The sequence below is a fragment of the Numenius arquata genome, chromosome 3, assembly GCF_964106895.1.
Source record: "Numenius arquata chromosome 3, bNumArq3.hap1.1, whole genome shotgun sequence".
Taxonomy (NCBI): Eukaryota; Metazoa; Chordata; class Aves; order Charadriiformes; family Scolopacidae; genus Numenius; species Numenius arquata.
The window spans coordinates 16,072,996-16,089,894 of record NC_133578.1 but is presented as its reverse complement, the minus strand read 5'-3'; the positions used below and the strand labels follow the sequence as shown (position 1 = coordinate 16,089,894).

Here is a 16,899-nt window from a genome sequence, read left to right as displayed (position 1 = left end):
TCCAGATTTTCACTGCCAAATGACTTCTTTGACATAGAGAGGCTCTAGAAGACCATGGAAAAAGTTGAGCTTGGTATTCCTTGTGTAAAAATGTATTGGAATGCATTAAGAAGTAAGAGCCCTCTCTCAGCTGTCAAAATAGGGACCTTAGGGCAAAGCTGTTACTCTGTACCTCCTCCCCTGCCTGGAGGGATGCTGCTCTTCCATAGCTGAATCAGCAGCAATCACGCCAGCGGAGCAGCAGCAGCCACTGCTGCCCCATTTACACTTGTATCAAAGCAAGGCACTGTTCCAACTCATGAAGTGAAATAGCAAGTGGTATGCATATGAGGTAAGATTTGCAAAAGCTCTCTCTGTTAAACTGCTTCTGCTCCCTTTGAAGTTGGTGGCAGATCTCCCACACATTCCAACTGCTCAGTTGGGCCAATGGTGGAAGCTTTTAAAAAAATTTTAAAATTTCACGAATATTAGAAACATGATAGAACCAAGATTCATCATCATCATCATCATATATAATCTCTGTCCATTCTCTCTGTTTTCCAACTTTCTAGTTTAATTCACCAGTTGACACTGCCTAACAGGCTGCAAAAATCTGCATTCTCAAGCAGTTATGAGAAAGCCTGCAAATTTCTCAAAGCCCTTTCATAACACACCCAAAATATTTACCACTGCCTCCACAGAAGTCTGCTTTGGAACAGTATCGTAAGGTCAAATTATCCCACTGAAACACCTATTACTATAAAGAGAATGAGAAAAAAAAAAAAAAAAGAAAGAAAAATGAACAACCCAATAACATAAGCACAGCCCTGGAAAATATGAAGTCATAAGTAGAGTTCAGCCAGAGCAGACTCCCATTAAACTTTGTTTAAGAGCCAAGTTCCAGCCCGAGATATGCGTGAGCTGCAGTTTATTTCAGGGGGAGCTGTGCTGTTCTTCATGTCAGGGCAAGGCTTGGACACAAGTGTGTATCTGTTAGAAGTCAGAGAGGAATAAAGCCTACATCCCTTTTGCAGGTTTTGGTTTTGTGTGCATAGGTTGAATAAAAAACTGAAAGAAGTGGATAAAACAGTCCACACTCCTACAGGGCCTGTCTGTCAAATCTAATTACTTCTTCCACAAAACCTCTATGCCTGTGCTTCTAAATCGCCTAAGCTTCTTTCATGAGACGTGGTAGTCTGCCCCTGCCACCCCCACAAGAGTTAAACACACAGGCAGAAAGCTGTAAGGCTTGTCTTTCTAGCTTCTTTGCTCTTGAGAGTCCCTTTAGGAGACAGTCAGCATGAAGTGTTCCCTTGGATATGCACATGCTTCATAAAGAAGGGACATACACAGCAGTCTGGCTTTACTTCCTTAGAGCCTTTCACTGAACATTTTTGTCTGACAAGTAGGAGCTCCGTTGAATGAGGAGGGAAGAAGGAGTGGCAGAGACTTTCGCTATCCCGCTTGCATTCCCAGACAGGCGCTAGGCATGACGGCACCCTTGTGCTGTGCTGAGTTACATGGATAGCTTCAGGCAACAGCCTTTATCATTGCTGGGGCTGGCTCCTGCTACACAGCTGGCTGTTAGAGGGGACAAAAGGATAAAGTCATGGCCACATGCATTTCTGCGTGGCTCCTGGAGGCACTGTGGTTACCTGGGGGAACAACGCAGAGGAGTGCCTTGCTCCCTGACATGAGCTGCGCCTTCAGTAATGCTCAGCTCCCAAGGCTGAATTCCTTCAACTACAAGTTAAAAGAGCTCATTCAAGAAGAGGAAAGTGGGGGAGTTAAGGCTCAGTCCTGCCAAGTGCTGAGTCTGGATGGGAGCAGGAGGTTAAAGTATTTCGTATGAGAAACTCTGGTAAATGCAAAAGCTTTTATACCCCAAGGCAACACTTTAAACACTGAAATACCGACTGGCTCAAGAATCCCCCATGCCTCAGATCCCTAGATGGTTGCTTTTTGCTTTAACTTTCCATCAGGCATCTGCTACTGGCTGTAACAGGGAAAACGGACCATCAGCTCCATGCTCACTGCAGCACTTTAATGGGCAAAGCTGAAAAAGCAGCTAAGTCCTGGTTAGGCAAGATTACTCAGCACCATCAGGATCAAACCTATGATGGCAATCACTTGTCATGGATACTGTAGCAAATGGGAAGAGGTGGCAGTGTCCCTGGGAAAGAAAATTTCTTAATACTGGTGTAACCTAACAGCCAGCTGGTGAGGTCCAAGGGAAACATACAGGCAGCTCTGGTAATGCCACAGCATGGCTTCATTGTGCAATGCCAGTGAAACAAAGGATGGGAAAAACTGGTACCAAATCCCACTAGGTAGAAGATGGGTTGGAAATATCCCAGCAAGGATGGGAATGAGAAAGACAGATATGTGTGCCCTGGAAGTCCAGAGAGACAATAGAACTCTCAGCCACAGGTGGCGCACCATGGCTTTGCACCTCTCAAGAGACTGGTTTTGCATTTTTTGCTACATCTCCCCCCACCCAGGATTATATTCAGTGCAGGGCAGAAGTATCCTTTTAGGGATATGGATGCTCATGCCCACAGACAGCAAGCTGTTATCTTAATGTGCCAAATAGCGGCAAACAAAATCAATTGTTAAACTTGACACCCACATTTATCAGCATCTCCCTGGCAGACTTCCCTCAGCCACCCACAAGTCCTGGACCTTGTTGTGTGTTGCAGGCAGTAGGGAATGACTGGGGAGGGTTGACCCCTTAGGGTTTGAGAGCCTCCTCCCCAGTGTGACCTATGAAGAAAATAATTTAGGTGGAAAATGGCATGTGCTAGATGTTCCCATTTCCAAGCCCATTTTCCACATTCAATGAGGAAAATACACCCCTCTCTTCTGGAATGAATCACAGACACAATCTTTAATTACATGACATGTGCTCTCCCCCTCCCCAGTGACTGCTGCAATTTCGTGTCTGACAAAAATAGGCACCCAGACCTCCAAAGGGAGTAGCCTGTATTTTCCCCCCTGGCCCCCTCTAGCAGCTGCCAGACTCTGCAAGGTCCTGGGGCTGGGCTGCACCACATTTGAAAGGGAGGGAGATTTACCCAGCCATTCGGTACTTGGGTCACTTAAAAACAGCACAGTGGAAGTAACGATATGGAAGTCATGCTCCCATCTGCTCTGCTACTGGCCTCTGGAGAAAACAGGACACAGGATATGCTTCCTGCCTGGGGAAGGCTTGTAGCAGCCTGAGAGAGAAGGCATGACCTTTTCTTTAAAGGAAATGCACTCATGAAGAGGAGTAGGGGGGAAAAGTCCAGGCTGTATTTTGTCTTAAAAACACTGTCATGCAGTCATACCTCCTCTTACTTTGTCCCTCTGTGTTTAAAGCTGATCCTTACTTATTTAGCATGATGACACTTTTTAAAGAGTTTCATCTGTCTCTGCCACCCCATTGTTACTCCAGTCAGTCATGAACCTTCTGACATGAGTCAGATGCTGCTGAAATGAAAGGTTTCATTCATTGCGAGCAAAGGAAATCAGCGGAGGTAAGCCAGAAGAGAAGGTCTCATGCTCTGTTTCCAGCTCACAAATGGTTACATCCCCAGGATGCAGAGGCTAAGCATCTCACACAGAATGTGGGAGGAGGAAGAAGAGTCTTTGTCTGAGATTCACAGATTTTAATGGATTCCAGAAGGGGAAATCTTTTACCGAGGAGCAACAGCAAAGTTCAGAGAAATGCAAAAGCATTTATCTTCCCAGTTTCATTCCTGCCTGCCAAAAGTGGGAAGGGTGATGTACTCCTTCTTGGTACAAGGAGCCCCTTATGGATCATTAATCCACAGGGAGAATGAGCTCAGGAGCCACAGACAACTTTTCTTAATGTGCCAGAGCTTGAATCAGGAGGAAGTTTTCTTCTTTGGGATCACACAGGATCAGTTTATCTGCTCCTCACTACCCCCTGCCTTCAGTGGTGGTTCCTGCTAGAGCTTGAGGTACCACTGATCAATCACTTTGCCTTCATTAAAATCTGTGGTGACAGTAGATGAGGTTGTTGTGAGCTAAATCAAGGCATTTGAGGGAGAGTAATATTAAAAAATGAAGAATTGATATCAGCAAATTCTGATCCAAAGTCCAGTGAAATCGATGCAACCTCAAATTCTGGGGTACAAGTATCTCAACAACACTGACTTTGGCAATACAATGATAACTTGCAGTGAGCAAGGCATTTCCTGAGAAGTTCTGCAGAAATGTGAAGGAGACAGAAATGGTCTACTATTTGTTTAGGTGCAGGACCTGTTAGTTTGCAGCTAGAGCTGATCAGAAAATATGCACCAAAAGTTAATAGGAAAGGGGGCAGATCTGGTGGACACCTCTTGTTATTATTCTTGTTTCTTTAGGGATAATAAAAAGAAAAATAGTCTCGTTTTGTCTCGCTTTGACTCTCTGAAACCACCTGAAAATATTTCCATAATGCTTCAGTTGCTAAGTGAGGAACATTAAAGACTGGTTATCTCTATTCACAATACACAGACATTTGCAAAATGCCACTAGTCTGTAGTGGATGGCATTTTATACTCTTTACCTTGGCAAAAAAAAATACACAGCAGAGAACTACATTTCTGTATTCAAATTCCCCAAGAAGCACTCACTCCATGCCCAGATTTGCTAGGTTCCACGTAAATCTGGTAAATCCATATCCTTATTGCTGTAAATGACTTACAAGATCTGAAATGTGGCTGAAAGAGAAAATTCAAAGCTGGCTGGTGTCCTTGGGTTTTATGCTCTCCTGGGTATATGTGTGCACACACAGCATCCCTTAGTTTTGCTCTTTGTCAAACGTGTCACAGAGCTAGGCTTTGACAAGTTGAAAAGTATGAAGATTAGAACAATCATGTTTACATGTATTACCACCTGCTACTTCATTTCTTCCATGGTGCTTAAATGTTCAGGCATGTGGCTTTGAAACACGCTACCTTTAATGCACTTAAAAACTCTGCTGGATTTCCAGCTTGCTTTGAACTACACAGTCTAGAGACTATCTTAGAGAATACAAATGAATATGTTTAGGGGAAAAATATTTTCAAGGAGAAAACCCTAAAGTCCTTCCAACTTGATATGCTTTTCCAGTTGATGTCATACCTAAGGTTTTTTTTTTTTCATTTTATCTTTATGCTTCAGGAGGCCTAGATCTCTGCCCAGAATGAGCAAATCGATGAGGTAAGTTGGGAAGATGGATGTGGTCAGTGCCCCTTATCATGAGCAATGAAGTGGCAAATAATTGTTTGGTGATTTTTGTTTATAAAGGAGATGGAAGGAGAGATGATTTCTGTTCTGAGGAATTTACAGACTAAACAAAGCAAAACAAAAAGGATACATTTATGCAACAAAGAAGACTGTATTTTGTTAAGAAAGAATGGGAAGGATGTGAGAGGAAAGATGGTAAGAGTTTGCTGTTAACCATAAGTAGGAAGGAGATATTGATTGGAGAGCTGTAAACAGAGGAAAAAGTTGGCTAACCCAGCATATGAGCAAACCAGCTTCTTTCTGGGGTGGTACAAGACCATCTTATTCATCTCTCACCATGCCAAGTCACCATGCATCACGACCTTTGTGGTAATGGCTTGAACTTGAAGTAATCTCAGATTGTACCCTGTACAGCAAGTAAGTAGAAATGATAACTCAGTTCTTGGCTCAGGGTATAGGATGGAAGGAGGCAACATAAACTGGGGAGATATGGTGAGGTGAGTGGGCAAGTAAGGAGTATGGGAGAGACGTTCGGAGGGACCAGATCCATCCAGCTCTACCAACAATGAGATAGAAGGTGATTTTTCATTTTTTTAAGAATAATCAAGGGTCCTGACACTAACTGTTGCTTCAGCTCTAGGTATGGAGGAGAAGACGTCTCTCAGTGGGAGCTGAGAAAGTGCCAAAGGCAATCAACAAGAATTAGTCACTTTCCATTAGTGGACCCAGCCTGCAAAAGAAGGACCTACAAAGCACCCTTCTCCCCCCTGACCTGGTGCTATTTTTCTTGGTGATGCTGATGTTAGCAGAATCCATTTACTCTTCTTCACGGCTGGAGCAGGGATAGGAAGAATAATAGGAAAAGCAACTGGATGTGCTTTTGTGGTTTTGAAAAAGAGCAAGAAAACCATGACTTCCCCTTTTCCCAAAGCAAAGAGGAAGCTGGAACGGAAGCATGGCTCTCAACGGCAGTTTTGTTTCCTGGACTGCTCTGCTCAACATCTTATGCAGGGTTTTCTGTAGAGATTCAGCCTAATTCCGTGTATATCCCCCTCTTTCCAGCAAGAGCTTAATTGCCATTAATAACTGCTAGGACAGGCTTCTTTAAAAAAAAAATCCTGATGAGTTCATTGAGAGAAGGGGGCAACTCCTAAAGGAAACAAGGCCTTAACCCAGAGGATGACAAGGGAAGATTTATATTTTCCTTGCTTGTGTTTTTCTTTCTTCCCACTGCCAGGACTGTGGAACATCCTGAAAAGAAGGGAGGAAATGACAACTTTGGACCTGTGTGTCTCTCCTGTGTTGAGATATGAGCGCTTACATGTGGGCTGAGACAGGGACCGGCAGGAAGGACTGGGAGGTCCAGAGGACACCTGAACTAGACAACCAGAGAGGTCAGCTGTGAGAATAGAGATTGGTCCGTTGTCTGAGAGCATCCTTGCATCACAGATGCATCAAGAATTTAATTTTCTGCTCCCTGTATTGGATAGGACAAGGATTGTGCTCACAACATTTGACTGAACCATCAACAGTTAGAAGAACAAACTCTGCTAGCTCATGAGTGCTGATTATTAAAGCCTCAGGGAATGACAGACTCTACTGAAAATTTTTTTTGCCCTAACACATGCTAAGAAAAACTTGAAAACAGAATTCAACAACGTATCCATACAGATCTCAGAAGATAGAAATAAAATACAAAAATCCTGAGTGTAATTTTAAACATGCTTCAGAATTTTTGAAAATGTACACATTTCCTTCCAAGGGTTGACCACATTTTTATGGCAACTCTTTACAGTCCACTAGAAATATTTTTTCTCTCTACTCATTCATACATGTAAGTCTTTAATCACCTGTGTTTAAGTGATTTGTGGGCTATTTGTTTTACCTAAAGATTATTTGGTTTAGTGGAAGTTGATCATCAGGAGCTGCTTTTTCATTCCTTGTTAAGTGACTGAAATTTTTGAAATATATCCAATTAGCAGATCAGAAGCATCTTGCTTTTGTCTTAGAAAGAATGCTTTTCCAAAGAAACAAGCTTATTTTACCTGTGTGCAGAAAACAAATTTACCTACACAAAGGGTCAAGGTAATCTTGAGTAACAATTCTGTGAAAGCTATTCCATTATAAATTCATTTTCCCATAATTATCTGAGGTGTACACAGAATTACATAAGATAAATTGATTCCTGAATAAATATTCTGTTTCTAAAGGAGGATAGTTACTCTTTAAAGGATAACTTTTATTTCAGCATGAATATGCTAAAATGTTCAGTTTTTCCAGAAAACTGTCCTGAAGATGCAACTACCAAATTTTCCCATCACAGATGAGCTACTAGAATCATGGAATCATGGAATCATAGAATGGTTCGGGTTGGAAGGGACCTTAAAGATCATCGAGTACCAGCCCCCCTGCCATGGGTAGGGACACCTCCCACTAGACCAGGTTGCTCAAAGAAGAACCCAACCCTGACCAAATCTCCTGCCTGCTTGAGGTTTAAACTTGCACCATTCACTGCATCAAGAAGAGTGCAGACTTGGTCTTTCCTAATCTGGATTCTCCATTTTTAAATAGCTTGATCCATATTGAACATCTACTTTCTCCTTGTTTCTGAAGTCATTATCATTGTTTTCCTCTGGATCTTTGCTCATGCAGACTGGGTCCTATAATAGTCTCCAAGATGGATTCAGGCAAATACTGTGATGCCTGAATTCAAAACATGGAGTGATTCAGTGTCTACACCATCGTGAGCTGCTAGGCTCTGACTGTATATAGTCAGCAGAGAGACACCTTAATCTGGCATCTGCAAGGGATAGTTTGCATAAGGCCACTTTGCTGGTGTTTTACTATATCACATACAAAAGAAATTTTGTAAAGTTTTCCAACTCCTTATATATAGCCCAAGCCTTCTTACTTTCTTTCTTGTCACTGAGTTTATCCCTCTGTGAAGCCTTCAAAAATCTAGTAATTTTTTTTTTCTGCTACTTTTGAAGGTATCTGTCATATAAAGAAGGAAACATGAGCTTGTGGGTATTGGTCTGTGAATAGAGATGTGGGCAGGGAAACAAACCTCTCCAAATCCAGAAGTCTGACTACTGAAAAGCCATATAAGTAGTGACAGGGGTGGGGTGTGTGTATATATATGTATGTCTGTGTACATGTAAGTATATAAATATACAGTATATTATATATACATACACTGTGTGTGTATATATGTACGTATATTAAGAATTCAAATCAATTTTTGAGATTTGATGTCTCTGTTTGCAAATGGTCTCTGCAAATCTGAACACCTACATATATGTAAAGACTTGATGTCTGATTCTGCATTGCTGTGACCTTGTCACACATGCTCTTTATAATGTGGGCTGTCTCATAAAGCTAGACATTTTAAACATGCAGTCCACAGAAGAATAGGCATTTATCACTCACGATAACATGGAGCTGTCTCAGGGTGTGTTCAAAAGCCCCCCTGCAACTTACTGATAAAAAGCTTAACTCCATTTCAGGGCTTATCTGAAGAAGAAAGAGGTAGACCCTCATGAAATAACTGAATTTATTTTTTTTTTTTCTAAGATGAAAAAGAGAGGGAGAGGGAAGGAAAAAAAAATCACTTTAAAACTTCAATGCAGCAGAACAAGTTTAACCCATTGAGATTTTAAGTGAAGTTTTCTACTTCATCAGGAAGAACCCTGTGGTGAAACATATGTCAGAAGAGAAGAAGATATGAGAAACTGGCCTCCTTTTCAGATGAGAAGATTAATTAAGAGGAAAATCACTTAGCCAGATGTCTCATTGGTGAAACTACACGTGCAAGGTACATCTGCAATAAGGGAGCAGCATAGCACTGACAATACATTTGATTTCCATGATAACATCGGAGAGAGAAGAATCTAGTGTGAGTTAGACCATTCTGACTCTTGGAGAAACGCAGGAGTACAGATCTTATTTCAGCTACAAATTATGAGCTGCATGCCTGTTGTTACAACGCTATAGTATTGTTACTTGATGCAGGAGAGTTATGGGTTACAAGTAAATTATCCAGAGAAGATAGTCCTTTTCTCCATTTGTGTTCATAAATTGTTAGCAAACCAAACCAGACTTTTCCCAGGTGCCACTTTTCTCCATTCACCAAGTAGGTCTTCAGAATGTTTAGCAGCTGGTGAATTTTTTTGTCAACTCATTACTGGAGTAACACTGTCAAATTCATTTGACTTAGGAACTTAAGTCTTTCAGAAGTAAGCAAAACACAGTGTGTCTGCTGTCCAAATACTTGTCCAGCTAAGGTGTTCATGTATTCTTGTCATTGCAGCATCTGGGTGTTCCCCAGTTTTTCATACATTTCCTATCACAACTTGATGTGAAGCAACAAAAATGCAAACAAAGATGCTAGTAGTGCCAAATGCAGCTTTTAGAAGTTTTCTGATCTTTCTGTGGAAAACAACTAGGCCAGTCGCAACCGACTTCTGAGCTATGTTTCCTCCTAAGCATGTATTACAAAATTAGATAGTGGGAAGCAAAGAGCTGTTGCCCCAGTGGATCTACTGGAATCAATACTAATTCGTACCTCCTGGCTATAAATGCCTTCCCATAGCCAAAATCTGCCTCTCCAGCAGTGCCCCTGGAAAGTAGTCATTTCTCTCCTACCTGTAATCTGTCCTCCCTATCTAGTCTACCAGCCTTTTGAGGACAGGGTGCCTGTACAGCACCTAGCACAATCAGATGCCTCTGCTAGCTTGAATTTCTCTATGCTATAAGAATACTAATCCCTCCCCAACAATAGAGACAGGCACTCCACAGAGCAGATACACAAACAGACTTTCATTAGAGAATGCAGTCCTGAAAGCCTGTTTTACAAAAGGCTTTGCTGATTGGACTCAGTCATTTGAACAGTGATGGATACAGGGTATATTCCACAAGAGCCTAGAAAGAAAGGTGCAGCAGTATCAGCAATGAGATGCAGACACCGCACAATTCTGTAATACTAACAGGCTTAAGCACATAACCAGCCATAGCCCGAATCTTTAACATCTACTGTGTAAATAATTGGCCTTTTTTTCCTTTTTCTTTCCTTTTTTTCTTTTTCTTTTCTTTTTTTCTCTCTCTTTTTCTTTTTTTTTTTTCATGAAAAGCAGTGCCCTGAAATGCTGAGAACTGTGTATTTTAAAAAAAGTAGACTGCTATTTGGACATCCCCCCATTCCCTCCAGCTTAGCAGTTTGTCAACATTTCTGCTGTTAATTACTGAAATTTCAGGTGCATTCTGAGCCTTTCAATTTGTAGATTTTCACATCAACATCTCAGGCAATGAGAGGGTGTCAGGGAGAGCCCTGGAGTATAAAGCCAAATTTCCCAATTCATATGTACAGTGGTGGGAGGGAGACAAATATGCAAGCAGAGGCATTCAATTTACATAAATGCTTGTGGGACACGTTTTGAGACTTCTGTGCTAAAAATGAGAGGTTATTATAATCTATAGGTTTCCTTGCTTATAAATGCTCACAGGTTTACCAGGGAAGACCAAAATTTTCATAATCAATAGCCTCCATATTTGTTTATTTGTTACTGTCACAGACAAGCGCTTCTGTTGATTAAGGGCAATGAAATCAAACCTATTGCCAAGGCAGTGAATAACATGATTAAAACCTATGGGGATCTTTTGCAGCTGTAAAGGCCCTGTGTGAAAGGTAGTGGTATTGCTCCAGGAACATTTAAAGGACCCATTTGCAGCCCCAAAATACATCTCATAATGAGTTAAAGAGAGGGCAAGGCTGCTCTCAGAACCAGACTCACCATTCACAGCTATAAATCATTTTGCCTTCATTGGAGTCCACCTTTGCCAAGCTCTCAACCTCCCTAGAGGGGACAGCCCACACATACTTGACTCTAGCTGTCATTGCGGCAGGTGGAGAAGCTGGGCATGGTGGAGCCGAGACCTCCTGCTCCCCAGACAGAGGCAGCACCAGGGGTCTGTTCACCCCAAGCAGGGCAGGGGAGGACTTGCACCTGGGCCACTGCTGGGCTACAGCTGGCAATGCAGATGGAAGGAATATAGCCAACAGGGCTGACTTTGCTTCACCCTGTTCCTGACCCTCTTCCTCTCCCTGTAGCTGAGGCATGGCCTGAGGTCCAGTCTTCCCTCCAGATTTCCTTTTGGGCCAGTTCCTCTACATAACACAGACTGCACTGCATCCCTATCCACCCAGAAGGAAGGCCTTATCTGCTGGTAGGTGACGAAGAAAAGCAGCCTCCATGAACTGCTCTCCTTAACCACTGATTGCTTTGACAGCTGGTATTTCCAATATAAGAGGCCCCAAATAAAACATTCCCAGCATGCTGAGTACAGATTAAATCCTGTAAGGTGCAGAGCACCTTCTCCAAATGGATGAACACCTTTGACCCCCCAAAGATGGCTTTGCATAGATCACTGCCTCCACAGACTGAACCTTTGATCCAGTGACGTTTATTTGCGTGAGTCCTTCACCTCATTTGAGCTGTCCCATTGCCTTGGAACTGGGTCACTGCAGACTAAAAGGAAGAGGGCAAAAGCTGCAGTCTGAAGAGAGGTTGCCAAACCTGTGGAATTCCTCAGATTTTGTAGTAAATCAGGCAGCTACTGCCTGTACATCTCAGCAGAGGTGGGAGGAAGCAAATACACTAAAAAATGATGCATTTAAAAATCAGGAAGTTTACATTCCTGCTGTCAGGTGTGATCCCTTTTAAATCAAAAGAAGAAGAAGATGGAAAAAAAAGAAACTGGTGTTATATTCACAGCACAATATTGTATTGAATCCCAGCCAATGAAATTGAAACCCAACTCCATTTTTGGCTTTGGTGGCAGACTTCTTTACTTAGGTATCCCATTTTATTCCAGCCACACACAGATGTCCATTAACAATGAACGATGGAGTAAATATACAAATACACTGCCTTACATCAGCAGGCTGGGTTATTGGCTCCCTTGCTTCTCTGTTGAGTGTACAGAGACCACTCAGAGTGATGGGATATCTAAGCTGGGGACCAGAAGTGCTCAAGGTTAGCTGGTGTGGCATCCCCGTATCAAGGCAGAATGCATTTGCAGGGTTCACAGAGCTGAATATTTTAATTCTGAAGCAGCAGTCTGCTCCCACCTGGATTGCCAGAATCATACTGTACTTACAGAATGAATAAAAATTCCTTATCAGCTATGAGTGAACACAAGGAGATAAGCAAAGAACATGAGCAATTAGGTAACTTAACACTGTTCAATTTACATCAGTAGGCAGCTCCTCTGTGGTCTCACCTGTAGGTACTCAGCAAAGAACTCATATGTTCAGTGTAGTCAAAGGTTTTTGCTGATTCTTTATGTATTTTCACACCCATTTCAAAGATTTTCACTATGGTTATGAAGCAAATTTGTTTTCCCAATTAGTCTGCCTCTCTGGCAAACATCTGCTGTCCCTGCTGTGCAGTGCCTGTCAATACACTGATTTTTCAATATCTTGTTTCTTGCAAAAATTGCTGGAATTTTACTATAAGACCCTATTCCCCAAGACTTACCCCCAAAACCTCAACTATTATAAAAATTGCACCAAACTTGCATTATACAGGAATACAGTACTATCAGACTTCTCTCTAATTTAATTTTGTTCTTATTCTGTAAATTTGATCCACGTAATTTAAAAAAAAACCCCAAAACAATGAAGAGAGACTGAAACAAAATACAGAAACATTCTGTCTGAATCAGTAAGGGAAATTACGAGGGCAAATAAAGAATAGATAGTCACTATTTTTCAGTCAGAATACTTCTAGCTAGATTGTAAATCATTTGTTTTCACTGGCAATCATATGATTTTAAAATGATTCAAGCTGAGAATTCCTGCCTAGATTTTGGAAAAAACAAGAAAACCTGATGCATCAGCCTTTTTTCATTAAGAACGGACAAAAGGCCCTACAGGGTACTAACTCCTCATCCAGATCCACCCTAGGGCCTTCTGTGGAGTCCTCTGACAACCTGGGTCTGTCAGAGAAGTGATTTGTAATGTATTCCCGATTGCAGAGCAGGACCAGGACTTGTCATCTGGCCAAACTTGTCGCTAAAGATACAAGCGTGGATCTGGACCTTTGTTGATATTGCACAATGACCAAAATGCACCTCAATGAGTCACTACCACCTTCCTGCACACACTTGGAGAGCACCAATGGCAGTAATTTACTCAAGCTTTTCCAAACCCAAACTCTCAGAATCCTGAATTAGCCTGCATGTTTCTTTCCTGTCAATAAGAGAGAACAAGCTGTAATAGAAACAATAGAAAATAAGCTGTAACATTCTAAAGTGCTGAATAAAATAGAATAAAATATAATATAAAGATAGCATCTAATCTTTCTTGTTGGTTAGAACTTCCAGAAGGGACTAACGGGTAAACAGAAATTTCTGATTGGGATTCCAGAGATGCTGCTTACTGTGCCTTTTCTGCTGGATCAGCCTCCCTCATTCAGAACTTGGGAAACATCGTCAGTGTCGACATCCACACAGACCAAATATTCTTACAGCTATCTCTGGCTCAAACCCTGAATTGCAGGCAGCTCCCAGCAATGCCGTCTGTACGTTCTGCCTTCATTACTGATATAAACAATTCTGCCATCAGCAGTTAGTTTGTTAAAAAGAATACAAATGTACTGTCTTGAATTAAAACAGGAAAGATTATACTAAAGCTATAAAAGAGATATGGAGCTGGTGTTGAAGCATCAAAACCTAAGAGTTTTCCCATTGACTTTTCTCAGCTTATCAAATCAGAATTCACTCCCTTTCTCTCTGCTTTCTTTTTAATACTCTCCCAAAATGAACGCTACCATGTTGCAGCTAAGCCTCTCTGCTCGCTTGACTGTTCAGGCCAAATTCTGGCTTTTAAAATTTACTGAAATATGCCGAGTTACACCAGCAGAGCACTTACCCTCCTGTACCCTCCCTTGCTGCGAAACTAATTTGCTTGTCCTTAAGCCCACGTTTCTAAATTTCCAGGAGCAGAAATGCATTGTGGCTTTAAATATAGACTGTCAGTTTGTGGCTTGCATCTCATGTTACACACAGACAGCTTGAGACTCTAAACACAAGTTGGGCAGCACCATTAATATCTTAGAAAAGCGTCAGTATGCTTTCGAAATGCTCTATATTTTCATTCCTGAAGGCGGCGGGGGGGAGGGAGAAACATTCAAATGAAACTTTTCTAAGCCAGGGTTTAGGCGGAAACGTTACTGACTTTGCCCAGGAGCTGGAGTTTGCAGAGACCGTTTCAGTTCTTCAACACACACGCACACGCACAAACACAAAGAATAAAAAAGGAAAACAGTTTCATGACAACTTTTTTTCCCCAGGATTAGTCTTAGGCATTCTTTTTCTTCTTTTTTTTTTTTCTTTTTTTACTACATATGAAATGCATTAAACAATCTTTTCCTTAAGCGGCAGACTGGTAAATCCACTCTTATTGTAAGGAAGGGGGGGGGGGGTGAGGGTACTCACGTGGTTGAGATGTCGCATTGTTTTGGTAACTCATAATTTACGCCTTTGAAAAATGCCTTATTTGTGTTGACAGTCTCTCTTCCCTGCTCAGAACCGACGGCCGGATTGAACAGAACAGCTGGAAGAGCCCAGGAAAATGCTCCTCTTGTTCGGGCTCTCCTTGCCTGGCTCCTGACCCCTTTACAACTGGAAAAGGAAACAGCACATGTGTCATTCTCTTTTGCCTGTGTAGCTCACATGAGCGGGGAGGGGCACCCATTTGCAGATAGCAGTAACTGTATGCAAGTTTTGCAAGTTGGATGTATTCCACCCCTTTGCTTTTACTCGCCAGCAACCAGTGGAAAGAAAATGCTCTTTTCATTCTTAGCCAAATCTAGACGCACCTATTAGATTTGCTTCCCAAACCCCTGCCCACCACTGTTGATACTATTTAAGTGCAAAACTTGCTGCTGCTTCCCTTCCCAAAATGCCTGTCATCAGTGAGTGAGAACGAAAGTAGGGCTTTCAATTTTTATTGCCCAGCAGCATCCTTAACACTCACAGTGTAACTGATTCTGTCCTTTTAACGGGTGAAAACTGGGAATGACATTTACTGGGTCAGAGTAGTTACATCAGTGTATAACATAAATCTACACTGTGCTAAGCACAAGGAGCACAGGCTGAGGCACAGGTAACTCCAGTCCTGTCTCTGACAAAGGCTTCTTACAGCACCTTGGGCAAAGCACCTAATCTCTGCCTCAGTTTGTCATCTGTAGACTAAAGATGACACAAGTGATTTCCTCCCAGTCTTGGCATTTTTATTTTAATCTGCAGGCAGGTGTTGTTTGTAAATAGAATATATATATTGGTCTTCATAAGTTAATTTACTCATACTCCACAGCAAGTTTTTCAGCCTGGACGAGGCTGCCAGTTCCTTTGTTTATATTGCTACCACTTATAGCTATCTGTTTGACTATCAACATGCTATACTGCAGTCAGCGGTATGTAGTGATTGTAAGTGTGCATACGCTGTCAGTCTGCGGTTGACATGGGCTAGGTCTTCTAGGTCATACCAAAATACAAGTAATTTATAACACATATGTCTTAGACACTAAGAAGAGTGAACAAAGTTTACATTTTACTGGTGTCTGTGAGTCAGGATGAATTAACCGCCTGCCTGTGACAGCAAAAACACAGTAACCGTTGGAATGGAAGTGGAAAAAAACAGTCATGAAATTCAGGCTGAGACTCATCCTGTTTTGCAAAACCATTGCAGGATATTTCTGTAAAATCATCTCAGTGACCTCCTACAAGAAATAAATGCTGTGAACTTGGTTCACAGTATTTATTTGACAATTATAAGGTGGAAAGATCAGTGACTTATTTACATGCCAATGACAAATAACAGCTTGTTTGTGAGCACAGATACAGTAAATGACTTTGGTCAGCATTTTCCACACTCTGGGCTCATGGTAGAAAGCTCTGGAACATTTAGTGACAGAGAAAAGCAAGGCACAAAACAAAGAGGGAAAATAATAGCAGAAACTCCTGACGTTGCTCCACTGGCTTCAACTCTGTAGCCCAACATTGATTTACACATAGAGAAGCTTTCTAGCTTCTCTATGAAAATACTGATGGTCATGTTATCTATTACTACTTCTTCTATATTTGAAACACAATGTGCACAGGTAAAATTGGGGCTTTCTGTCCTGGGGTATGAGAATTGTTGTCATGCAAAGTTATTACATTTAAGTTTTTCATCATCCTGATCCCTGAGAAAATTCAGAACTGCTGTCAAGAAAAGCCTTCTCAGCCACTCAGCAGCTAAATGGAAGGATGGAAGATACTGATGCCTTCGTTATGTTAGTGACAGTGGTCTAGACCCTTCCAAGGAGTTTTGTGGTGGACTACTCAAAATGGTGTACACACACCCAAGTGGGCTGCCCTAAACTGAGCCCGCTTAGCTCCCAGTGCTTCACCCCTTTGCATCTCTGCAACGCTTCCTGCATCTGCCTTTTCTGTTCTCATTGAGGCTACTCTCCTACCACCAAAATCACTGTGAGAGTTTTACCCAAGTTTACATAAACAGATTCTGGCAGAACGAAGCCCACACGGTAAAGCCTCCTTTAACACCTTGATATCTTCACTTTTCTTAGGACTTCTTTTTTTTGCTTATTGAATAGACTAGGATTCCCAGGAAATCAGAGCGCCATTTCCCAGGGCTGTTTC

General features: G+C 41.9%; 1 protein-coding gene across 1 annotated transcript in view; it reads right to left on the bottom strand.

Annotated features, from left to right (window-relative positions):
* Positions 1–14,887, bottom strand: part of GYPC (glycophorin C (Gerbich blood group)) — a 35,604-nt gene extending 20,717 nt beyond the window's left edge. The window contains exon 1 of the mRNA XM_074145410.1: positions 14,692–14,887. Coding sequence (XP_074001511.1) covers positions 14,692–14,725 — 34 coding nt within the window. The 5' untranslated portion in view covers positions 14,726–14,887. The remainder of the gene's footprint in view (positions 1–14,691) is intronic.
* Between the last annotated feature and the right edge of the window lie 2,012 nt (positions 14,888–16,899).